Source organism: Puma concolor, chromosome F2, assembly GCF_028749965.1.
Source record: "Puma concolor isolate L17-30 chromosome F2, mPumCon1.1.hap2, whole genome shotgun sequence".
In the NCBI taxonomy this organism is placed as follows: Eukaryota; Metazoa; Chordata; class Mammalia; order Carnivora; family Felidae; genus Puma; species Puma concolor.
The window spans coordinates 34658186-34683938 of record NC_141684.1 but is presented as its reverse complement, the minus strand read 5'-3'; the positions used below and the strand labels follow the sequence as shown (position 1 = coordinate 34683938).

Sequence of the window (25753 nt, the reverse complement as noted above, 5' to 3'; positions counted from 1 at the left end):
TGTAGTATTCTGTTGAAGTATGAAAGATGTGTAAACTGTGCGTTTTCTTTCCCTGGCTTATATTTAATATTATAACTGTTATCACTGGATTATTTTGGGTGCAGCATTTTAAGTAATTTTTTAAAATCAGTGATAAAAGGCTAAGTGGGATCAAATATATGTAAGGAAATCTATAAAGTATGATTCAAATATATGATCATTATTTACTACTTTTAAATTTTATTATACACAGTATTGCCTTAAAATGTCACTTATTTGCCTCAAGATGGTAAAATTTTAAACTTACATAGTATAACAGGATAGTAGACTTACATTTATGAATTCGTTTTAGTTATATACAATGTACACTCTCTCCTGTCAACAATGTACTAGAGAGTTTTTTAAACTGTTCCCCATTGGTTTGATTAATAAACTTTTTTTGTGGTAAAATTTTCAGAACTATCGATCTTTTCTAAGTTTTGAAGTCTGAAAATTGCATTAACTGGACTTAATTTTTTTACACTGTTATGACACATCTATCCTGTATTTATATACTCACACTTCATTATAACTTGCTAGCTTTGTTGTTAGAAAGCAAATCATTGAATTTAACAATGACCATTAATTATATTCTACGTCCTTTCTCCTCTGGTTTACTTTTATATTTGATGTATTTATATGTGATACACAGATGGTCTCCTACTTTATGCCGCTATAAGTTTCCTGGCCCTCATCCTTTGATTTTGCCTAATTCCTTGCCAGTCTATTTATGCTGACAAAGGCAACTAACAATGTATGCACAAAAGAGTTCACTTCATGACAATCTACTTCTATCTCCTAGTATTTATAATCCCAGATTTTACAAGTATAAATCATTTAGAATTCTTAACTTGACCGATTAAGGTTTTTTGGCACAGGATAGGATACGCTTTTTGGTTTCTACCATGTAACACTTACCAACTCAACCCTCTCCTTGGTTTCTCTCAGTCCAATCAGTGAAAGTCGAAGAGTACTACAGGAGTCGTGTGAGTTCTTCTTAAAGCACAATTCTAAAGTTAAACACAAAAAGAAGCACTACAAACCAAGTTCACACAAGCTGAAGGTCATTTCCAAATCCATGGGAACGAGCACAGGTGCCACGGCCAATCACGGCACTTCCGCAGTAGCGATCACGGACCACGATTACTTAGGACAAGAAACTTTGACAGAAATACAAACCTCCCCGGAAACATCAGTGAGGGAGGTGAGAGCAGATGGAGCGAGCACCCCCAGATCAAGAGAACAGGACTGTGGGGATCCGGCCTCCCCAGCAGCATCCAGCTCCAAACTCTGTGGAGAACAGGCTGACGGGAAAGGCCGGGCAGGCAAAGGGAATGATAAGATCAGTGTATCCGAAAGTATGCGGAGTGAAGGAAGGTGAGCTTTGATTTTGCGATCTTCAATCAGGGCTATTTTGAATACTGCATTATATATGTTTTTATTAAAGCGTAGCGCATCTGGAAAGAAGATGGTGCGTCCATACGCTTCATCCAAGGAAGTTTGGGTTCGGCCTATAAACGTGCTGTTTGATACTTTAATTCTCAGCTTTGAAAAGAGCCTTCGTGAATGTTGTTCAAGTAGCAATGTTCATTTCTGTGGTAAATTGTTAAGGATCGCATGTATATGTAGATAAATGTTTACGATCCTTCTGAAATACAGGCTATTAAGTTTTAATTAGTACTGTATGATAGTACTAAAAGGCATTTGTCATTTTATGTGAAGATGATTATAAAAGGTTTTTTATTTTCTGGACATGAAAGCACGGTGACATTATCTTTAATGAATTTTTCCAAACGGTCACTGGTGATCCAAACACAGGTAAATATCGAATTAGCCAGAATGCTGACAGCTAAGTACTTTTAGGTCTCCAGGTTTCTTACCTCACCCTCCCAAACTAGACCAAATGTGCCTTCTTTGTGTTCCTGTGACAGCTTTTGCATGCTGGAAATAGACATGTGCCTTTAAAACTCCACTCGATTTGTAAATTCCTCGAAGGCAGAGCTGAGGTCCAGTTCATCTTTGTGTTGGAATTACACAACATCTCACCCACGGTGGGAAATGAGGAAAATATTGCTAAATGGAGAGCAGGATCCTATCGTATGAGTTGTGATTCCCCACGATGCGCCATGTCCGGCCCGTGCCCGGGTGGTCCTTAATGCAGTTTCTGAAGTTGGCGAAAATTGTATTTGAAAATGAAGTAGACGTGTTTTGAGGTGTTAGAGTACACACACAGAGTCGTAGTTAACTGTCCTCTGATCAAGGTGGATACTGGTTGCGAATAAAACTCGTGGAAAGTGGGTAGCAGCTGTAAGGACATCTGGCATCACAGTTGTGCTCTGGTCTGTGTGTGTGTCAGCTTTCGTCTTTTTACCTAGGGTGACTCCAAAAAGTGATGTCCCCGAGACCGGCCCGGCGCAGAGCAGCGGCTTGCAGGTCCCAGGTTCTTCGGAGCCAGGCAGCCTGAAAGGCTCCACGTCCCTGCTGGTTCACTCAGCTTCGGGAGGTGGAAAAGAGCAGGCCGCTGGCGGCCACTCCGATACTTGAAAAACAGGCGATCCCATCGCTGAGAAGTGGATTCATGTGACACTGGAGCGGACAGCACGCTGTCTTATCAACACCACTCTTCTGTTCTCTTGCACTGACAGCTACCTTGCCTACTGTTACACTGGAAACGATGGATTCCGAGAATTAGGGGATTTGTTTCGCACAGAGGTTAACGATGGCAATATACCCAGAAAGCGGAAATGGGCAGGTTAATAATATTTTTTTAAGTTGTGTGGGAGGAGGGAGTTAGAGGAATCTTCTTTTTCTATTTATGAAGATTCTCCTCTTGCTAAAAGTATTTTAAGATGTACTATATGCTATTTTACTTTTATGGTATGAAATCAAGATATTTCTTTGCTGAAGTATTTAAAACTTTGTATCTTTTTTATATATTTGAAAATATATGTATTTGAACTTTTCTTAGAAATCCTGGAACAGCTATTCAAATATTTTTATGTTATTCGATACTTTAACACTGCTTTGGTAGCCTTTACACTGAGTTTCTAAGAAAATTGAAAAATAGTATTCTTTTACAGTATAAAAAATATTTGACACACCGGAAGGTGTTGTCATGGGAATTCACCTTTAAAAGTCCGCTTATTCCACCTTATGTTCCCTGTGTGAATTTTATAGAGTCTTGCTCTAGGAATTTCATAGATCTGCTGTGCCTCTAAAACAAGGTGCTTGACATCCACCGTTGATTATGTTATGCTGCTCACTGATCCTTCTACAGTTTTAAACAACATGTTCTAAAGGATTGGATGAAATGTTACTCTTTTAGAATTTAAGCCAAGTGCAATTGATTTTCTTTAAAAAAAAAAGTTTTATGCCCACTCAAGATTGTATATTTATGACCATTTACAGTTGCTTATACTTTTTTTAAATTTTTTAACTTTTAGAATACTAAAGTTTATATAGTATCTTTCTCAGACATTACGTAGATGTCATTTCTGCACTTACATAGGATTTTGCCGAACATTTAAAAGTGTGTTTAGCAATATTAGTGCCAATCAAATGGGGGAAAAAATGTAGTCCTGATAAACAAAATGTATTTTATATTACATACTTTAAAATATTAAATATTTTTCCTAATTTTTGTTTTCAATTAAGTGTTATACCTTAAGGTTTTCTGATGCTTCTGGGTTTTTTCTATTTAGCATTCTATTAAAGCATAAAAAGATTATCATGTACTGTATGGAAAATGTAAATACTAACTTTTCCACATTTTTGAACTTTGTATACAAAAACATTGTATGTCTTTCCAGCAATAAAATTTTCTTTGTGTGAGAGATTATGGAGTATTGTGTGATTAGTTTTAGTGATCCTGACCCTGAAAGTGGTAGAATTTTTCCGATCAGTGGCCCCATGATTAATAACTTGGAAGCTTTTTTTTTTTTTTAAACTGGAAGAGAAGACAGGACTATTTTTCATCTGTTACAGTTTCTTTCCAGAATATACATTATACAGCCATATTTACCATAACCTTTTAAAGCCAGTGTGAGATCTGAAGGATGGGGTAAAGCAAAGGGAGCCCAGGACCCTGCTTTCACTCCTGGCAGTGGGGAATAAAACAGTCTCATGCTTAAAACATTTTAAAAAATGAGCGAGGAGTCGCCAGGCTAAGATGTGGCAGAAGGAGATTCACACTGCCAACCCCAACCATTGGAGCCTCTTTCACCCAGGGAACATTTAGTGATTGGATGGTTAATTCCCAGCCCCAGCACGCTGGGGTCCAAGGGAAAGGGTGTCTGCACACCACACTGCATTTAGAATTGTGACTCCAGCGGGATATTTCCTAGAAGTAAGTGTGAAGGAAAGCAGCCCTGCTTCAAGTTACCTGGGTGGACTAGATTGCCCTGGATTTAGAAGAAGTAGTTCCGGATTAGCAGTCCCCTCCGGCACCAGGCAGAAGCAAATAGAAATCTTGCCTGGAGGAAGAAACGTCATTCTATGTGCTCTACAAATACTTTTTCAAATACAATATTCATCGTGTCATCAAACAGAAGTAGGTGTACAAAAACAACACGTGAATAAGAATTGGCGCGGGCATCAGACAAGAGAAGAAGACCCAGAGGGACCCCAGAATTACCAGGCATGGACTTGTTAATCTCATATAATTTAAAAATATCAGTAAGGAGGGGAGCCTGGGTGGCTCACGTCTGACTCTTGATTTCAGCTCAGGTCATGATCTCATGGTTCGCACTGACAGCACAGGGCCTGCTTGTGATTCGCTCTCTCTGCCCCTCCCCCCTTTCTCTCTAAATTGTATCAGCAAGGAAAAACAAGACCCCATTACACACCTACTAGAATGGTTGGAAAAAATCGACAATATCAATTTTTGGTAAGGGTACAGAGCGACAAGGAACTCTCATTGCTACTGGGAATGCAAAATGGTACGGCCACGTTGGAAAACAGTTTCTCCACACAAACTGGTCTTATATGATCCGGGAATCATGTTCCTAAGTACTTATCAAACTGATTTATATAGATATTCCATCCATGGGGTGCAATATAAATCTCCCCTCCTTAAGCCTGGGCAGCACGTAGTGACTTCCTTCCAAAGAACACAGCAGGAAATGGGGCTGGGGAAGACTAACTTTCACAGAGAAACCTGACAAAACACCTCAGCCACGTAACAGAAGTCAACATCCGTAGTCGGGCATGTTGAGAGTAGGTACCCTTCATACGACGTGATGGAAATGGCGCCTGGCCTCTGTGATCTTCCTCCCCTAAACCCGTAACTTCAGTCTCGTGAGAAGAGCAGACAAGTCCCAGCAGATGGACATTTTACAAAATACCTGACCAGCACTCCAAGCTATCGTCAAAAACAAAGTCAGAAACTGTCACAGTCAAGAGATGCCTAAGGAGACATGGTGACTGAATGTAATGTGATATCCAAGAAAAAGGATCTTAGATAAAAACTAAGGGGATCTGAATAAAGCACAGGCTTTAGTTAACACATTCAATTCGGTGAAATGTTAAGTGTGTGGGGGGGCGTGTGTGTGAGAGTGAGAGAGTGTGAGAAAGTGTGTGTGAGAGAGAGAGAGACAGGGGCAGAGAGAGAGGCAAAGAGAGGCAGAGAGAGGGAGAGAGAATCTCAAGCAGGCTCCATGCTGTCAGCACAGAGCCCAATGCAGGGCTTGATCTCACAAACCGTGAGATCACGACTTGGGCTGAAATCAAGAGTTGGATGCTTAGCCTACTGAGCCATCTAGATGCTCCTGTTATTTTAAAATAGGATCTTCCTGTTTTATGATTCTTTTGTGTATATTTGCAGATATAGAATTTAATTTTTAAAGATCATATAAAAACATGAATTTTTAATATTGATTGTGTAATGGGTGACCATTAGTATGTTAGTCACTCTAATAATTTTGTAGTTGATTTTTCCTGGGTTTTCAATGTAGATGATCTTTTCATCTCAACGGTAATTTTATTTCTCATCTATTAGCTTGAACTGGGATCCTGTTATTGTTAATAGTGGTAGCAGCAGGCATCCTTGTCTTATTTTAATGAAAATGTCTACAGTAGCTCATCATTAAGAACAGTGTTGGTTGGGGGCGCCTGGGTGGCGCAGTCGGTTAAGCGTCCGACTTCAGCCAGGTCACGATCTCGCGGTCCGTGAGTTCGAGCCCCGCGTCGGGCTCTGGGCTGATGGCTCAGAGCCTGGAGCCTGTTTCTGATTCTGTGTCTCCCTCTCTCTCTGCCCCTCCCCCGTTCATGCTCTGCCTCTCTCTGTCCCAAAAAAATAAACGTTAAAAAAAAAAAAATTTAAAGAACAGTGTTGGTTGGGGCACCTGGGTGGCTCAGTCGGTTAAGCGTCCGACTCTTGGTTTCCGTTCAGGTCACGATCTCGCTATCTGGGAGTCTGCGCCCTGTGTCAGACTCTGCGTTGACAGCATGGAGCCTGCTTGGCATTCTCTCTGCCCCTCCCCCCGCTGTCTCTCTCTCCAAATAAATAAAATTAAAAAACCAATGTTGGCATTTGAGAGAAATTAGATCTTTTTTAATGAGTTAATAATGAATCCTGACAATTTTTTCAAATCAGCAGTAGGTGAATTTTATTGAATTCTTTTTGCTCTCGGTGTTAGGCAAGGTAGCCTAACTGCTATGACAATCCTCAAAATCTTAGTAGCTTAAGAAACTGTCATTCAGGGGCGCCTGGGTGGCTCAGTCGGTTGAGTGTCCGACTTCGGCTCAGGTCATGATCTCACAGTTTGTGGGCTCGAACCCCATATCGGGCTCTGTGCTGACAGCTCAGAGCCTGGAGCCTGCTTCGGATCCTGCGTCTCCCTCTTTCTGCCCCTCCCCTGCTTGTGCTCTGTCTCTCTCGCTCCCTCTCAAAAATAAATGTTAAAAAAACTTTTTTAAACCGTTATTCATGTGACAGGCGCAAATGTTCTTGAGGTGGCCTTCCAACTGATTGTTCAAGGACCGACCACTTCCATCTTGTGCCACAGCCATCGGTTAGGGCTGCAGATGCTTTGCAGGACTGTCTGCACCCAGCCAGTAGGTGGAGGAAGACAGAGTAACTGGTTGCACAAGAAAATTGTTATGGATCAGAGCGGAAAGCGGCACGTATCATTTCCAGCTGCATTCCATTTGCCAGAACTCAGGCACGGATGCACACCGACCTGCAAGGGGGGCTGAGAAAAACAGTCTAAAAAGCGTGTGCCCGGGAGGCGGCAGAGACACCTTTAGTCAGTACCTGGCCAGCGATGTTTCCAGGTACAAAACTAATGTAGTAAAACAAATTTCCTAATATAATTTCATTCTTTGGATAACCCAAAGGGATCATGGTGTAGCATTTAATATACTGCTAGATTTGGTTCGCTAATGATTGAAGATAAAAATGTACAGCTGTACCTACCTACATTCTAAATGACTTCCCAACCATGAACATATTCGTAATCGGTAAGCTTAAACGTTTTAATCATTCTTTTCTAACAGCCAACTTCAAGACCATCATCTAATTCAAAAGAAAACAGCAGTTTCTCTTTTTCATGAGACCCGTCTGTGATGCAAAAAGAGCCTGTGGCTTCAGAAGCGGTGGTATTCGTTTTATACGAACACGAATTACATGGTGTTTTTTGACCGAGAAAATTGACCTAAATTCCATAGTTTACTCCTGCTTACAGTTACAATACTGGCACGGGCAATGTGCAGCTAACCTCAACGGCAGAAAAGACACGAGAAAGCAGCATTTCACCTTGACTATCCGCCACAAATCCTCAATAGGATTTTATGGAATGCTGTCTTTCAGAAAGACAGTACATCTATTGGGATCCGTCTGCCAGGCTATTTATGGCAATGGAGGAATCTTTCCTAGACTTTCCTCGAAAAACTAGACCAAAAACAGCTCGTAATTGCCACCTATCATCAAAATCCCAGTTTTAGTGCTTCCTTACTTCTCAGAAATATGCCACTAGTGGGCTCTTCCAGGTACTGCTGGAAAGTTCTAATGTTGCCAAGGCAGGCACTGACTGGTACTCTCAAGAAAGGAAAGATAGAATTTTTAACAACCCCCAGATGCCTTGCTGTTACTTATGGAAAGCATAATCTTTAAAACCTCACTGCCCCCAGCAGGAGTCAAAGACTTAAAGTTCCAGATGCTCAAGGTTTTGAACGGTGGCCACCGTGATCGGTACGTGCAGAAGAATCAGCCTTTCATTAACTCCTAGTAGCCTCGCGTCAATGAAGAGAGCAGACGAGAAAAGATTAAAAGGTTGATCCAAACTTCTCCAAAGACATTGGCACCCGCGACTCAGCAGTAGGGGAAAGTGGCCTAGGAGTCTTGTGGACACCGCAAGGGGCAGGGGAGCAAGAGGGGGCCGTAGGAAAGGAAGTGGGATGAGAGGGAAAGGAGAAAGGACCGGGAGTGGTAAATACTAGTTAGAAATGAAAATATGATGCTAAAATGCATACATTTTAGCAGCCAAATCTGAGACTTTTATTTTCCATCCCTAAAAGGAGAAAAGAGACAACCAGAAAACACTTCTAAGAACGGGTTTTTCTAATTGTCCGCCAGAGAAGGAGGGGTGAGGGAGAGAGAATCTACTTAAGTCTTTGACAGAAACATCTCAAAGGAAGGTTTTCAGATACATCATTTACTCCACACCCGTGCCGTGGTTCATCTTCACTTACGTTATCATTATTACAAATATTCCCTACTTATTTGGTTCACTTATACTAGGTTTTGACATTAAGTGCAAAGAGTCCATTAAACGGGACAGTTAATACCTATGTGTATAAATTTACATGTGAATTACATTTAGAATATGTTGAGAGAAGAGGCACAAAATCAACAGATTCAGAAAAGTTCCTAAACCCGAAAGAAAATAATAGATCTTAGTATTTTCTTCATCTTATTTTCCAAGGTGCTAACTCAGGTAAAACTGGCTAGTTTGTGGGTTTATTTTCTCGGGGGCCTATTCTAAGATCTAATTCGTTTCACTGCCAGGAAATATGGAAATTTGAATACGTAGATTTTAGACGTTATCTGGAGAACCTCAGCAGTAAAGTACAAGCTCCCCTAGCGGTTTCATTCCTTCCAAATGGCCAGTTCAGTGGTCCCCGTGAAGACTTTCATAAAACAGAAACCTCCAGAGGCGGTAAACAAAGTTGACCACTGGCAAAAACCCTTGCTGGCACTTGCAGCCCCGTTCAGGCACCTCTTTTAGCACAGGCTCCAAGTGGAGGAGAATGGACCGCTGTGTTTCTAGAGCTGACCTTGCTGGCAGGCTGCGGGCAAATAAAAACTACAGTAAAACAAAACAGGAGGACTGTGTTTCCTCGACTGACAGTCATCACTGCCTCTTTGTCCCTGGTCCTCAGACTCTGGGCAAGGCTCTCCAGGCCCGCCGTGCAGACCCTGAGAGGTCCAACTGCCTTCTTGATGAAGCAAAGACCAGGAAAGGGGTACGGGACACATCCAAAACTGGGAGGAGGGAGCCTTGGGGACTTGGGCGGCAGGGCGGAGTCTGGCTACCCTGGAAGGACGCCTTGAAGACAGCTGGAAAACATAAAAACCTGTTCTTAAGGGCACCTGGGTGGTTCAGTCAGTTAAGCATTCAGCTCTTGATTTCAGCTCAGGTCGTGATCTCACAGTAGTGATGTTGAAACCTGCACTGGGCTTCGTGCTGAGCATGGCGTCTCCTCGGGATTCCCGCTCTTCCTCTCTCTGCCCCTCCCCTGCTTGCGTGTGTGCCCTCTCTCTCAAAACGAAACAAAACCTGTTCTCGCTACTGAGCAAGTGTCAAGAGTGATGGAGGAGGGGCGTCTGGGTGGCTCAGTCGGTGAAGCATCCGACTTCGGCACAGGTCATGATCTCGAGGTCCGTGAGTTGGAGCCCCGCGTCGGGCTCTGTGCTGACAGCTCAGAGCCTGGAGCCTGTTTTGGATTCTGTGTCTCCCTCTCTCTCTGACCTCCCCCATTCATGCTGTCTCTCCCTGTCTCAAAAATAAATAAACGTTAAAAAAAAAATTAAAAAAAAAAGAGTGATGGAGGAGAATGAATCTATGTGGAAGAGAATGAATCCGCGTGTGTAAGAGACAAGAACACGTTAAGAATTAGCAGTTAAAAGGAATGAAATCCAAACGCCTGGACATGGAAGCCTTTAAAGGCATTGTTATGCCCAAAAAAGATGTCTCAGAACTATACTTACAGAATAATACCATATATGTAAACATCCCAGACCCCACAGGACAGTCCTATGTTTTCTACTGTTACATATACATGTATCTAAATGCATAAGGATACCATATGTGTAAACAAACCCACCACACAGAAAAACCCTATAAATGCTACATATACACATATATGTAAATACATCAGAGAAGACTCCAGAAAATGCTGTAAATGAGTCAGCTCTAGGAAAGGGATCAGCATTGCAGGTGATGATCAGAGCAGACTTGAGCCTGGTCTGTAATGTTTACATTTTTATAAAGAGAATCTATTAATACATCATGTAGTATAATTACAAACTAATTTTTTTTTTTCAGGAAAATTTACTGAGGGCACCTGGGTGGCTCCGTTGGTTAAGCACCCGATTCTTGATTTCAGCTGGGGTCATGATCCCCTGGTTTGTGAGGTCGAGCACTGAGCCTGCTTGGGATGGTCTCTCTCTCTGCCCCTCCCCCAGCTCTTTTTTTTTTTTAAGTTTTTATTTTTATTAATTTTTGAGAGAGAGAGAGACAGAGGATAGCGAGCAATGGAGGAGTAGAGAGAGAGAGAATCCCCAGCAGGCTTTGCACGGTCAGCATAGAACCCGACACAGGGCTCGAACCCATGAAACCGTGAGACCAAGACTCGAGCCGAAATCAAGAGTCGGAGGCTCAACTGAGCACCCCAAGTGCCCCCAGTCTCTCTTTCTAAAAATAAACATTTTTTTTAATAAAAAAAACATTTACTGAGCACAAATCTAGCTAATGGTAATGCAGTAGGTCCAGCCAATCTGCCTGAGGGGGTTGGAGCCCGAAGGCAGTCAGGGCCTCACTAATGTGAGCTGCACACCCACAGTCCAGGGAGGGGCAGCCCGCTCCGGTGAGACCCACGAAGGCCACCAGTTCGTCTACTTCAAACTTCCTTTGGTTCCTCCCTGCTGGGCTTCTCTGTATCCCCCAAACCACTTTCTCCTCAGCGGGCAGTCCCCCGTGTGTTTTGAGAACCTGTGTGCCTACTTTTTGGCCTGAGTCCCTTCCCCAGGCTCTACTCTACCCCCACGAATAAAGCCTCGGCCTGCTTACTTGATCCCAGCACTGGGAGATGGAAGAGGCCATAGGACTTCCCACCCCCCAGATGTGATATTGCGGGGCACAAGGGAAGGCCGAAGTCAGCAGAATAACCACCACAGCAAATTCTTGCCACCCACCACTCCTCCGCCTCCCCCAGCCCAAATAGACCGCTACCATTTTAAGTGCCCCCGGCGGTGGATAATTCATCACTAGAGTTTGCTTCTGTACTCACCAACTTCAAAAGTGATTGCAAGAGTCTGAGGTCTGACGGTCAGGGATAGTCCGGGGCGTTGGCGGCTTTCAGCAGAAAGTAGACCTTGTCCTTCTCTAGAGACGCCCCCGGTGTGTTCACCCATGCCCCTGAGAGCAAGGCAGTTGGCCCAGGCTCCTCCTGAGTTCTGGACTGAGGGATAGGAGAGGGATGTTGGCTGTTTGTAATTGGCTCCGTTCTTGCAGCCACGATGAGGTAGTCTGTGGAACAACCCAGTTTGGATCAGCAGCTCCTTCCTGACTGGGCAGTTCCAAACTTAGGCTGATCTGTGAAGGGAATACATCTCTTGTCTGTACCTGCCTGCTGCCTAAACTACTAAAAGATTAGGTCTTGAGTTTAGGAAGTGCCCTAGTCCTTTCTCTCCAGAGCACGAGTCAACTTTTTCTCTTAATGTGTTTGCCCAGAGCAAAACTAACGTTCCTACCCACGTGACACTTAAGCCAGAGATTTGTTATTTGTAATCAAGAGGGCATCAGCCAAAGATAAGGCCCAGCTGTATCCTGGGAGACGACGGGAACTTTCCGAGCGATTCCTTTCTCGCTACCGAATCTACCACTCACTTCTAGAATACAGCCAAGAAGAACATGTGAGCTGTATTTTGACAAGATTACATACACACTATAGATCCTGAACTCAGTGACTCCCGAGAGCTATTTTATTTCTGTATTTTGGGTAGTTTTACCGTTTCTGCAGAACAAGAAGCTGGTGTCCATATTGAATTGTGTTCCTCCTATGAGCTGAAGTATGTGTTGCCGTCCCCCGCCCCCTCCCTGCCATCATCTCCTGTGGGATGCAGGCTGATAAAGTCAGCTGTTTGTACTTCAGGCTGCAGGCAAGGTCCTCATGGGGTGGAACTCGAGATATAACAACGAGTTAAAATCATGTGTCTCGTATAAAGAACAAGGGCCCATGACAACAATACAACCTTAAACTTCTTTTCACATTTTACTGAGATGCCTATTCCATATTGCTCTAGATTTGGAAACAGGGACATTTTCTGGTTCTAAGGACCTTCTACTAAGGCAAACTAAAGGGTGTGCTTAACATTCTAGGTTTTATTTTATTTTTTTAATTTTTTTTTTAGTTTATTTAATTTGACAGAGTGAATGGGGGAGGGGCAGAGAGTGAAGGAGAGAGAGAATCCCAAGCAGGCTCCCCACTGTCAGCACAAAGCCTGATGTGGGGCCCAGACCCACGAACCATGAGATCATGACCTGAGCTGAAACCAAGAGTTGGTTGCTCAACCGACTAAGTAACCTGGGTGCCCCAGCATTCTAGGTTTTAAAATCAATATCAAATGTGCGTGTTTGGGAGGGTAGTAGGTGGAAGCTGTTTTCCCTTAGGTGGTCTGTTTTAAGGTCCAAACTCGGTAGGGTTAGAAGGCCAGGAGCCCAAGCAAGCCCATTTGACTCATAATAAGGCAAGCTTAACATGAACAAAAGTAGGGTTGTTGTTTTCACCTGCCTGACTCTTGTCAACTTCTCAATTGCTTTTAAACAAGGTATCATTTATTCAGGACCCTCAAACACAAAATTTGACATACAGTCTCAAAACTTACGGGAGGTAAAACTCAATGAGGAACAACCCAGAGAAGCCATAGAGATTTTTTTGGTAAATCTATTGATAAATCAAATGGAAAAGGATAGGTTATGCTTTCTTCTCAGTTCTGTGTTTCTAATCACAGTTGGTTGGGAAAGAAATAAAGATTGAAAAAACTCACTCCAACAAATGCTGGAACAACTGGACATTTACAGGCAAAAAAAAAAAAAAAAAAAAATGAGTCTACACAAGACCTTAGACCCTTCACAAAAAGTAACTCAAAATGGATCCTAGACCTAAATATAAAACACAAAACTACAAAACTCCCAGGAGTTTTAACATTGGAGAAAACCTGGATGACCGTGGGTTTGGTGATGACTTTTTAGATACAACACCAAAGGCACGATCCATGAAAGAAACAATTGATGAGCTGGACTTCATTAAAATTAAAAACTTCTGTTCTGTGAAAAACACTATCAAGAGTATTGAAAAACAAGCCACGGTCTGGGAAACAATATTTGCAAAAATACTTCTGATAAAGGATTGTTATCCAAAATCCACAAAGAGCTCTTAAAACTCAACAACAAAAAGACAGACAACCCAAGCTAAAAAATGGGCAAAAAACCTTAACAGACACCTCACCAAAGAAAATATACAGATTGGTGGTAAATTAGCTATCGGATCCTACCAAGAGCAAAGGGGTCAAGGGTTATGAGTGATCGAATGTGTCCTTGTTCCCCACCGACCTCATACAGTCAGATAAGTTGCCAACAGGAAAGGAGCCTCTTGGCAGTGGAATTTCTGAGATCTGAATGGGTTCCTAATTTTCAAACTGTGAATATTTCAAGATTTTAGAGAAACAGAATCTCCACAAGGGCACTGTGTAGGCGGGAAGGGGTTGTTACTGGCTAAGCCAGGCGACTAGGTAGGGAGACGGCCAGAAGCGGCCACCTTATTTCTGGGGTGTCCTCGGATCATGGAAAGGATCTAGAAATATCAATATGCTCCCAGTGATAACAACAACTGATATTATCTGTCAGGTACTGTCCCAGGTGCTAAGGATACAATTGGGAACAAGGGACAAGGCATTCACAGAGCTTGTACTCCTGGGGTGGTCAGACAATGAGCAAGGAACTCAATATTCAAATAAGGTAAATTCAGATAGGAATTAGCATTGAGCCTATTTTTCAATGATATTAATTGAAGCATCATTTCAAACTGAAACTTAAAACTCTATAAATCTGCAACTAGTTATAAAATCTATTCCATTCATTAGAATGCTATGAAAATATTATAAAGCATAATGGGGGACGATAAATGTTCAGAGGGAAAGATGTCCAGGAAGTATCATTAGTGAAAAAAGCAGGTTGTAATATGATGCGTTCCACTGTTTGTGTGCTTTTTCAACACCATCCAGCATTTCACACAGTTCTGACACCACCTGCCTAGAGATCCCACTGTAAGGGTTCAGTCCTAGAAGACTGCCCCCACCTCAGATGCTTGTCACCCGGGCTTCCGACCCGCTGCTACAGTTGGAGGTTTCCACAACTACCTCCATAGTTTCAATTAATTTGCTAGAACTACTTACAGAACTCAGAGAAACACTTCCCTGTGTTTACCAGTCCATGACCAAGAGTAGTATAAAGGATACAGATGAACTGCCAGATGAAGAGGTACATAGGGCAAGGCTTGGGGGAAATGGGCATCAAGCTTCCATGCTCTCTGAGGGACACTCGGCACCTCCATGAGCTCACCAACCGGGAACCTCTCCAGACCCCATCTTTTGGGGTTTTTATTGAGGCTTAATTACATAGGCATGCTTGATTAAATCACTGGCCGTTGGTGACCAATTCAACTTCCAGACCCTCTTCTCTCCTTGGAGGGCAGGGGGTAGGACTGAAAGGCCCAACCCTCTAATCACGTGGTTGCTTCCCTGGCAACCAGCATCCATCTTTAGGTGCTTTCCAAAAGTCATCTCCAATGGGAGGGAGAGTTGTTGAGCCTGGACGACAGAGCGCAGCTTGGCGGGGAACAAAGGTGCTCGCCAGCGCCATCAACCTCTCCCATCCCCCAGCCAAAATCCCAAAGGGAACCAGTTCCTGCCAGGGAACTTGCTTGCACCTCGCAAACACCCAACACTGTGCTTCTGTGGATCCATCCCTCCGGCGGGTCTGACTCCCTCCAGGTGCCGCAGGGCCCCTCCCGAAGCGGACCTCCGAAGGAAAAGTGAGCTGAGCCTGCCCCTCCTGCCCCTGCACCTTGCCGATCCACCCCAGCAAATACACCAGATCCCCAGCACCACAAGCCTGGCAGTGTACAAGTAGCCCATAGGGGCCATGCCACCCCACAGTGAATCCCGCTCCTAGGAGAGGGGAAGAGAAGGCACACACCAGTCTGACTGTGGCCCCAGCGGTGGGCTGGGGGCAGACAGCAGGTCTGACTGCGGCCCCGCCCACCAACACAGGTTATTCAAGACAGCACAGAGGAAGTGCCCTGCAGTTCCGCACCAATCCAGGCACTATCCAAAATGACGAAACGGAAGAATTCCCCTCAAAAAAACGTCCAGGAAATAACGACAGCTAACGAACTGATCAAAAATGATTTAAACAATATAACAGAAAGCGAATTTAGAATAATAGTCATAAAATTAATCTCTGGGCTTGAAAACAGTATAAAGGACAGCAGAGAATCTATTGCTACAGAGATCAAGGGACTAAGGAAAAGCCAGGAGGAGCTAAAAAATGCTATTAATGAGCTGCAAAATAAAATGGAGACAACCACGGCTCAGATTGAAGAGGCAGAGGAGAGAATAGGTGAACTAGAAGATAAAATTATGGAAAAAGAAGAAGCTGAGAAAAAGATAAAAAAAAAATCCAGGAGTATGAGGGGAAAATTAGAGAACTAAGTGATGCACTAAAGAGAAATAATGTACGCATAATTGGTATTCCAGAGGAGGAAGAGAGAGGGAAAGGTACTGAAGGGGTACTTGAAGAAATAATAGCTGAGAACTTCCTTGATCTGGGGAAGGAAAAAGGCATTAAAATCCAAGAGGCACAGAGAACTCCCTTCAGACGTAACTTGAATCGATCTTCTGCACGACATATCATAGTGAAACTGGCAAAATACAAGGATAAAGAGAAAATTCTGAAAGCAACTAGGGATAAACGTGCTCTAACATATAAAGGGAGACCTATAAGACTCGTGACCGATCTCTCTACTGAAACTTGGCAGGCCAGAAAGGAATGGCAGGAGATCTTCAATGTGATGAACAGAAAAAAATATGCAGCCGAGAATCCTTTATCCAGCAAGTCTGTCATTTAGAATAGAAGGAGAGATAAAGGTCTTCCCAAACAAACAAAAACTGAAGGAATTCGTCACCACTAAACCAGCCCTACAAGAGATCCTAAGGGGGATCCTGTGAGACAAAGTACCAGAGACATCGCTACAAGCATGAAACCTACGGACATCACAATGACTCTAAACCCATATCTTTTTATAACACTGAATGTAAATGGACTAAATGCGCCAACCAAAAGACATAGGGTATCAGAATGGATAAAAAAACAAGACCCATCTATTTGCTGTCTACAAGAGACTCATTTTAGACCTGAGGACACCTTCAGATTGAAAGTGAGGGGATGGAGAACTATTTATCATGCCACTGGAAGTCAAAAGGAAGCTGGAGTAGCCATACTTATATCAGACAAACTAGACTTTTTTTTTTTTTTATATATTTTTTAATATGGAACGCTTCACGAATTTGCGTGTCATCCTTGCGCAGGGGCCATTCTAATCTTCTCTGTATCGTTCCAATTTTAGTATATGTGCTGCTGAAGCGAGCACGACAAACTAGACTTTAAATTAAAGGCTGTAACAAGAGATGAAGAAGGGCATTATATAATAATCACAGGGTCTATCCATCAGGAAGAGCTAACAATTATAAACGTCTATGCGCTGAATACAGGAGCCCCCAAATATATAAAACAATTACTCACAAACATAAGCAACCTTATCGATAAGAATGTGGTAATTGCAGGGGACTTTAACACTCCACTTACAGCAATGGATAGATCATCTAGACACACGGTCAATAAAGACACAAGGGCGCTGAATGATACATTGGATCAGATGGACTTGACAGATATATTTAGAAACTCTGCATCCCAAAGCAACAGAATATACTTTCTTCTCGAGTGCACATGGAACATTCTCCAAGATAGATCATATACTGGGTCACAAAACAGCCCTTCATAAGTATACAAGAATTGAGATCATACCATGCATACTTTCAGACCACAATGCTATGAAGCTTGAAATCAACCACAGGAAAAAGTCTGGAAAACCTCCAAAAGCATGGAGGTTAAAGAACACCCTGCTAAAGAATGAGTGGGTCAACCACGCAATTAGAGAAGAAATTAAAAAATATATGGAAACAAACGAAAATGAAAATACAACAATCCAAACGCTTTGGGATGCAGCGAAGGCAGTCCTGAGAGGAAAAGACATTGCAATCCAGGCCTATCTCAAGAAATAAGAAAAATCCCAAATACAAAATCTAACAGCACACCTAAAGGAAATAGAAGCAGAACACAAAGACAGTGTAAACCCAGCAGAAGAAGAGAAAAAATAAAGATCACAGCAGAAATAAACAATATAGAATCTAAAAAAACTGTAGAGCAGATCAATGAAACCAAGAGTTGGTTTTTTGAAAAAATAAACAAAATTGATAAACCTCTAGCCAGGCTTCTCAAAAAGAAAAGGGAGATGACCCAAATAGATAAAATCATGAATGAAAATGGAATTATTACAACCAATCCCTCAGAGATACAAGCAATTATCAGGGAATACTATGAAAAATTATATGCCAACAAATTGGACAACATGGAAGAAATGGACAAATTCCTAAACACCCACAAGCTTCCAAAACTCAATCAGGAGGAAATAGAAAGCTTGAACAGACCCATAACCAGCGAAGAAATTGAATCAGTCATCAAAAATCTCCCAACAAATAAGAGTCCAGGACCACATGGCTTCCCAGGGGAGTTCTACCAGACGTTTAAAGAAGAGATAATACCTATCCTTCTAGCTATTCCAAAAAATAGAAAGGGAAGGAAAACTTCCAGACTCATTCTATGAAGCCAGTATTACTTTGATTCCTAAACCAGACAGAGACCGGGTAAAAAAAGAGAACTACAGGCCAATATCCCTGATGAATATGGATGCAAAAATTCTCAGTAAGATACTAGCAAATCGAATTCAACAGTATATAAAAAGAATTATTCACCATGATCAAGTGGGATTCATTCCTGGGATGTAGGGCTGGTTCAATATTCGCAAATCAATCAACGTGATACATCACATTAATAAAAGAAAAGAACCATATGATCCTGTCAATCGATGCAGAAAAAGCATTTGACAAAATTCAGCATCCTTTCTTAATAAAAACCCTCGAGAAAGTCGGGATAGAAGGAACATACTTAAACATCATAAAAGCCATATATGAAAAGCCCACAGCTAACATCATCCTCAATGGGGAAAAACTGAGAGCTTTTTCCCTGAGATCAGGAACACGACAGGGATGCCCACTCTCACCGCTGTTGTTTAACATAGTGTTGGAAGTTCTAGCATTAGCAATCAGACAACAAAAGGAAATCAAAGGCATCAAAATGGGCAAAGATGAAGTCAAGCTTTCACTTTTTGCAGATGACATGATATTATACAGGGAAAATCCGATAGACTCCACTAAAAGTCTGCTAGAACTGATACATGAATTCAGCAAAGTTGCAGGATACAAAATCAATGTACAGAAATCAGTTGCATTCTTATACACTAATAATGAAGCAACAGAAAGACAAATAAAGAAACTGATCCCATTCACAATTGCACCAAGAAGCATCAAATATCTAGGAATAAATCTAACCAAAGATGTAAAAGATCTGTACGCTGAAAACTATAGAAAGCTTATGAAGGAAATTGAAGGAGATAAAAAGAAATGGAAAAACCTTCCGTGCTCATGGATTGGAAGAATAAATATTGTCAAAATGTCAATACTACCCAAAGCTATCTACACATTGAAGGCAATCCCAATCAAAATTGCACAGGATTCTTCTTGAAACTAGAACAAGCAATCCTAAAATTCATATGGAACCACAAAAGGCCCCGAATAGCCAAAGTAATTTTGAAGAAGAAGACCAAAGCAGGAGGCATCACAATCCCAGACTTTAGCCTCTACTACAAAGCTGTCATCATCAAGACAGCATGGTATTGGCACAAAAACAGACACAGAGACCAATGGAATAGAATAGAAACCCCAGAACTAGACCCACAAAAGTATGGCCAGCTAATCTTTGACAAAGCAGGAAAGAACATCCAATGGAAAAAAGACAGTCCCTTTAACAAATCGTGCTGGGAGAACTGGACAGCAACATGCAGAAGGTTGAAACTAGACCACTTTCTCACACCATTCACAAAAATAAACTCAAAATGGATAAAGGACCTGAATGTGAGACAGGAAACCATCAAAACCCTAGAGGAGAAAGCAGGAAAAGACCTCTCTGACCTCAGCCATAGCAATTTCTGACTTGACACATCCCCAAAGGCAAGGGAATTAAAAGCAAAAATGAATTACTGGGACCTTATGAAGATAAAAAGCTTCTGCACAGAAAAGGAAACAACCAACAAAACTAAAAGGCAATCAATGGAATGGGAAAAGATATTTGCAAATGACATATTGGACAACGGGCTAGTATCCAAAATCTATAAAGAGCTCACCAAACTCCACACCCGAAAAACAAATAACCCAGTGAAGAAATGGGCAGAAAACATGAATAGACACTTCTCTAAAGAAGACATCTGGATGGCCAACAGGCACATGAAAAGATGCTCAACGTAGCTCCTCATCAGGGAAATACAAATCAAAACCACACTCAGATATCACTTCAAGCCAGTCAGAGTGGCCAAAATGAACAAATCAGGAGACTATAGATGCTGGAGAGGATGTGGAGAAACGGGAACCCTCTTGCACTGTTGGTGGGAATGCAAACTGGTGCAGCCGCTCTGGAAAACAGTGTGGAGGTTCCTCAAAAAATTAAAAATAGACCTACCCTATGACCCAGCAATAGCACTGCTAGGAATTTACCCAAGGGATACAGGAGTACTGATGCATAGGGGCACTTGTGCCCCAATGTTTATAATTTTCTTTTTTTTTTTTTTTTAACGTTTATTTATTTTTGGGACAGAGAGAGACAGAGCATGAACAGGGGAGGGGCAGAGAGAGAGGGAGACACAGAATCGGAAACAGGCTCCAGGCTCTGAGCCATCAGCCCAGAGCCTGACGCGGGACTCAAACTCACGGACCGCGAGATCGTGACCTGGCTGAAGTCGGACGCCTAACCGACTGCGCCACCCAGGCGCCCCTGTACCCCAATGTTTATAGCAGCACTCTCAACAATAGCCAAAGTATGGAAAGAGCTTAAATGTCCATCAACTGATGAATGGATAAAGAAATTGTGGTTTATATACACAATGGAGTACTACGTGGCAATGAGAAAGAATGAAATATGGCCCTTTGTAGCAACGTGGATGGAACTGGAGAGTGTTATGCTAAGTGAAATAAGCCATACAGAGAAAGACAGATACCATATGTTTTCACTCTTATGTGGATCCTGAGAAATTTAACAGAAACCCATGGGGGAGGGGAAGGAAAAAAAAAAAGAGGTTAGAGTGGGAGAGAGCCAAAGCATAAGAGACTCTTAAAAACTGAGAACAAACTGAGGGTTGATGGGGGGTGGGAGGGAGGGGAGGGTGGGTGATGGGTATTGAGGAGGGCACCTTTTGGGATGAGCACTGGGTGTTGTATGGAAACCAATTTGACAATAAATTTCATATATTGAAAAACAAACAAACAACAACAACAACAAAAACAAAAGTCATCTCACTAACATAAACTTGGGTGTGGTTGAAAGGGATTTGTTATGAATATCAAGACACATTTAAAACTCTTATTATGGGGCACCTGGGTGGCTCAGTTAGTTGAGAGTCTGACTTCAGCCCAGGTCGTGATCTCGCAGTTCTTGAGGTTGAGCCATGCGTCTGGCTGTCTGCTGTCATCACAGAGCCTGCCTGGGATCCTCTGTCCCCCTCTCTTAATTCTTATCACTGCAGAAATTCCAAAGGTTTTAGAAACTCTGTGCCAAAATGGGGACCAAGGCCAAATAGAGATTTTTTATTATAAGTCACAATATCACACATGTATACAATAATCCTATTTAACTTGTATTCAAACACTATCTCATGTATATATTTGATGACCAGAGACATGCACTAAGCTATAGACAATAGCTCTTTTAAGGAGTGAGATCATGGTGAAGGTTAATAACAAGGAAACCCTGTACTTTCAGATTTATACATTTCAATATTGTTTGACTTCAAAATGAGCATATGCTACCATCCACCTCCAAAATTGGGGGCCATGGGGCATGCTCAAAGTGGTAAGAAAGAACAGCCTTTTGTGCAAACTTCCATTACTTGTTTTATTTCACACTTCAGATAAATGAAGGTATATTGCAGTTCAAGATATACATCAATATGAAGATAAGCAGCTTCGTGCATTTTGTCGTTATCAATATTACTCTAGAATTTTCAAAATTATTCCTCACCAGATAAATATTTCCTTTTTTTTTTCAGTTTTGTAAAAGACACAGTACGCTTGTTTTTTACATGCATAAAAATGTCTACATGACATGTAAAATATCATTCATTCCATAGATGATATTAACGTATAAAATACATAGTTGGTTTTACCTCCTACTGTAACTTGGTTTGGAGCTTAACTTTGATGAAGGATCTGTATCTCTGGGTGGAAATCTTAGAAATGTTTAACAAGTTTTAGTCCTATACTGAATTCTAAGTTAAATATTTCAAGATGGCTTTGGTCAGTCAAGCCTGACTGCTGGTATGCAGACATGAGCAAATCACTAAGGAAAACAATTAAAACCCTTACTTTGGATATGCAGCTTGGAAACCAGCATATCTGTTGAACGTATTAACAGTGACTCATAACCACATGAGTTAAATATACTGAGGAATTAAATGTTTAGCTCATAGTCCTGGATGAGCTGAGGTCTAGGATTACCATAATTCCAACAGAAAATTGGAATTGACTTAGATATACTGGGCTTGACTCCTAACTTCAAGGCCAAGAGTTTGCTAATAATGCACCCTGTTGGGCTCAGACAGAAGGGGAACCTCCCTGTCTCCCTCTGCGTTCTGTTTTCCAAAACTCTGTCAAGTAGGAGGAGAAAAATATCTTAGCAGCTGCCCGTGGTATAACTTGAATTCTTGCTTCTGATGCAAAGTTCAAGAACAACAGGAGCCCTGGGGACATGTTATAAGGGGAGGGAAACCTGCCTTATTAGGGAATTCCCTAGAGCCCCCAGGATAATCCTACTTGAGTCTGGGCCCCCTCCACCAGTGGAAGCAGCAGGGGGTGCTCACTGGCACACTGTCATCTTCTCTCAGCACATTCTTGGCTCGGGGGTCATCTCTCTGCAGTAGGAGCACCTCAGAGCCCCCGGCTCCGGAGCTCCAGCAGCCAAACCCTGCTGTCTAGAAAGGAGCTGATATACTTGCTCACTCTCAGCTGTAAATGCTGAAGGGGTATAATCTTCCCAGATGACTGGGTAAACAGACTTTGGGATTTTGGCTCAGTGATAAAAAGATACTTGCAGTAATGAATCCACCTAAAAACATGCTCGCCAAACGAAGCCAGACACAGATAAATAAGTACACAACAAGTAAATAGTCTAGAAGTGGCTGGATGATAAGGCTAGGCCTGCTGAGGGGTCAAAAGGCTGTATAGGCACGTCCAGCATCTCGCCATAGCATGTGTGGGTGTTAGCTGCTCAGCTTTATTCAGAGTTCTAAGGAAGAAGGAACAGTCATCTTGAACATCTGGTTATACATATCTGTATCCTCAACCAGAAGCTGTTGGTTACCAACTCAGCATTCATTCCTCCCTTCCTTTTTCATTACAGAACCCCTGTCTACTCAAGTAGCAATTCTCTTCTACATGGGGTTTCTTCTTAATTGGTTATTATGGTCATCTCCTCCTGGTTAAGAAATATTTTAGGGTTGGGTCTGTGACCCCCTTCTGGCCAATGGGATGTGAAAGGGCAGGGGGCTCCTGGGAAATATTCTCTTCCTCTTAACAAGGAGATACCACAAAAGTTGGTCCTCTTCTTCTCTAGATATTACTGCCTCCAGCAGGGGCACATGGACCAGCTGTCTCCCCAGGGGGGAATGATGACATGGGGATAAAAGCCAAAAGCCTAAGAGTTGCAGAACATAAATATTAAAAACATTTGAATTCTTGATGATGTGGTTGGGTCCCTGAATTAACCAACCCTGGAGAAGCCCTCCCTCTGAACATCACGTTAAGTGAGAAAATAAATCTCCTTACTTAAGCTACCTTAAGTTGAATTTTCTGTTACTTACTGAGGAAAGCATCTTAACTGATATAACAATCAACTCCTTGGGGGTGGTACATAGCCCCAGTACAGAGTGTCTGTCACATACAAGACACTCAATAAACGTTTGTTGAAATATTATAAGAATGTGTATCTCAGGCTTTTTGAAGACCTCAACTAGAGTTGCATTATTCCATCCAAACCAGCCTAAATACGAGCTTCTTTATACTGTAAAATGAATAGCAAAGTAAGAAGATATTGTAGGATACATGTGGAGTTGTGTACATCTGGGAATCGCTGATGGTCAAGAGTCAGCAGGGAAGGCAACGGTAACCATCTGGCTGGGGAAATGGGATTTATGCCTATAGGGACCTCAACCTTCAGTACAAAATCCTTGAAAACTCTGCTATAAACATGGGAGAATGATGGCAGCACGGGATAATAAGTGATAAGCCGAAAGATTTTCCCATTCTGGGGTCTGGTAAAGACAATGAAACAGATACTGAGCCTCTAGAACAAAAGGTTTAAAGTTTTTGGTTATGCCCTGAGTTCCTATACTCTTTCGTATTTAAAGAAATGTCACTCCCAGTTGGATTTGCTTTGCACATTGCCACAGCCAAAGTGATTTTTACAATGGGGAAAACAGCAATTCTGGGAAGCCATTGTTCAAACAATGACCCAGAACCATGACTTTATGGGGTCTTGGTCAACACTGTACTAGTCCATCCAATCATACTCACCTTTTTTTTTTTTTTTTAACAGACTCAATTTTTAGAGCAGCTTTAAGTTCACAGCAAAACTGAATGGAAAGTACAGAGCTTTTCCACATACCTCCTACCCCACACATGCACAACCTCCTCCATTATCACCATCACTCAGCAGAGTGGTCTACTTGTTACAGTTGATGAACTACATTGACACATCATTAGCACCGCAAGTCTATACTGTGTATTATCGTTTATTCTTGGTGTTGTACATTCTGTGGGTTGACAAATGTGTAATCACATGTATCTGCCATTATAGTTGCGTACAGAACGGTTTCACTGACCCAAAAATTCTCTGGGTTTTGCCTATTCATCCCTCCCCTATCACCCCTGGCAACCAGCGGTCTTTTTACTATCTCCACAGTTTTGCCCTTCCCAGAATGTCATATAGTTGGAATCATACTATAATATGCAGGCTTTTTGATTGACTTCTGTCATTTAGTAATATCCATTTAATTTTCATCTGTGTCTTTTCATGGCTTGATAACTCATTTCTTTTTAGATCTGAATAATATCCCTTCTCTCAATGTACCACAGTTTATTTATCCATCCTCCTACTAAAGGACATCTTGGTTGCTTCCAAGTTTTGCCAATTGTGTATAAAGCTGCTATAAACAGGTTTTTATGTGGACATTTTCAACTTATTTCAACTCATGTTGAAGAGTGTAATAGCTGGATCACATGGAAGAAGTATGTTTGGTTTTGTAAGAAGTGGCCAACTATCTTCCAGAGTGGCTGTACCATTGCATCCCCATGAGCAGTGAATGAGGGTTCCTGATGCTCCACATCCTCGTCAGCATTTGGTGATGTCAGTGTTCTGGATTTCGGTCATTCTCATACATGTGCCGTGGTATTTCATTGTTGTTTTAATTTGTAATTCCCTAATGACATGTGGTGGAGCACCTTTTCATATGCTTATTTGCTATCTATGTATCTTCAGGTCTGTGGCCCATTTTTTAATCAGGTTGTTTGTTTTCTGAGCCAAAAATTGTAGAGCCAAATTTTTAACTTCATTTTGGTGACCTATTTGAAAGACATTGATCCTTTTCACAACCTGATTCTATCCATTTATTCTCTGAAACTCATATGAAGGCAAGCTGAGAATTTCAGTTCAATGCAATATGCGTTATTTAACATCACTATGTTATGTGCCCAACACATTGTTTTAAGTATTGTGGAAGTTACAAAGAAATGTCAGATACAGTCCCTGGCATCCTGGCAATCTTCGGGGAAACTAAAAATATGGCAGTGAAAACAAATTAATTACTAAATGTGTGTATGCTCTCTAGGTACTTCCAATGAAAATCTTTAACCTAATTAAAACTCAACATTTTTAGGGGAGCCTGGGTGGCTCAGTCAGTTAAGCATCCGACTTCAAGCGTCTGACTTCAGCTTAGGTCATGATCTCATGGTTCGTGA

At 41.9% G+C, this 25753-nt stretch overlaps 1 protein-coding gene and 1 non-coding gene across 3 annotated transcripts in view; one reads left to right on the top strand and one right to left on the bottom strand.

Annotated features, from left to right (window-relative positions):
- The window catches only part of FZD6 (frizzled class receptor 6), a 43927-nt gene extending 40076 nt beyond the window's left edge, over positions 1 to 3851 (top strand). For both annotated transcript variants that reach the window (XM_086695725.1, XM_086695726.1), the window contains exons 6-7: positions 967 to 1395; positions 2394 to 3851. In XM_086695725.1, the coding sequence (XP_086551851.1) occupies positions 967 to 1395; positions 2394 to 2562 (598 nt within the window). In that variant the 3' untranslated portion in view covers positions 2563 to 3851. The remainder of the gene's footprint in view (positions 1 to 966; positions 1396 to 2393) is intronic.
- A 12989-nt stretch (positions 3852 to 16840) lies between these two features.
- On the bottom strand, positions 16841 to 16947 carry LOC147571921 (U6 spliceosomal RNA). Its single transcript, XR_015247087.1, has one exon. It is a non-coding gene; the product is annotated as a U6 spliceosomal RNA (small nuclear RNA).
- Between the last annotated feature and the right edge of the window lie 8806 nt (positions 16948 to 25753).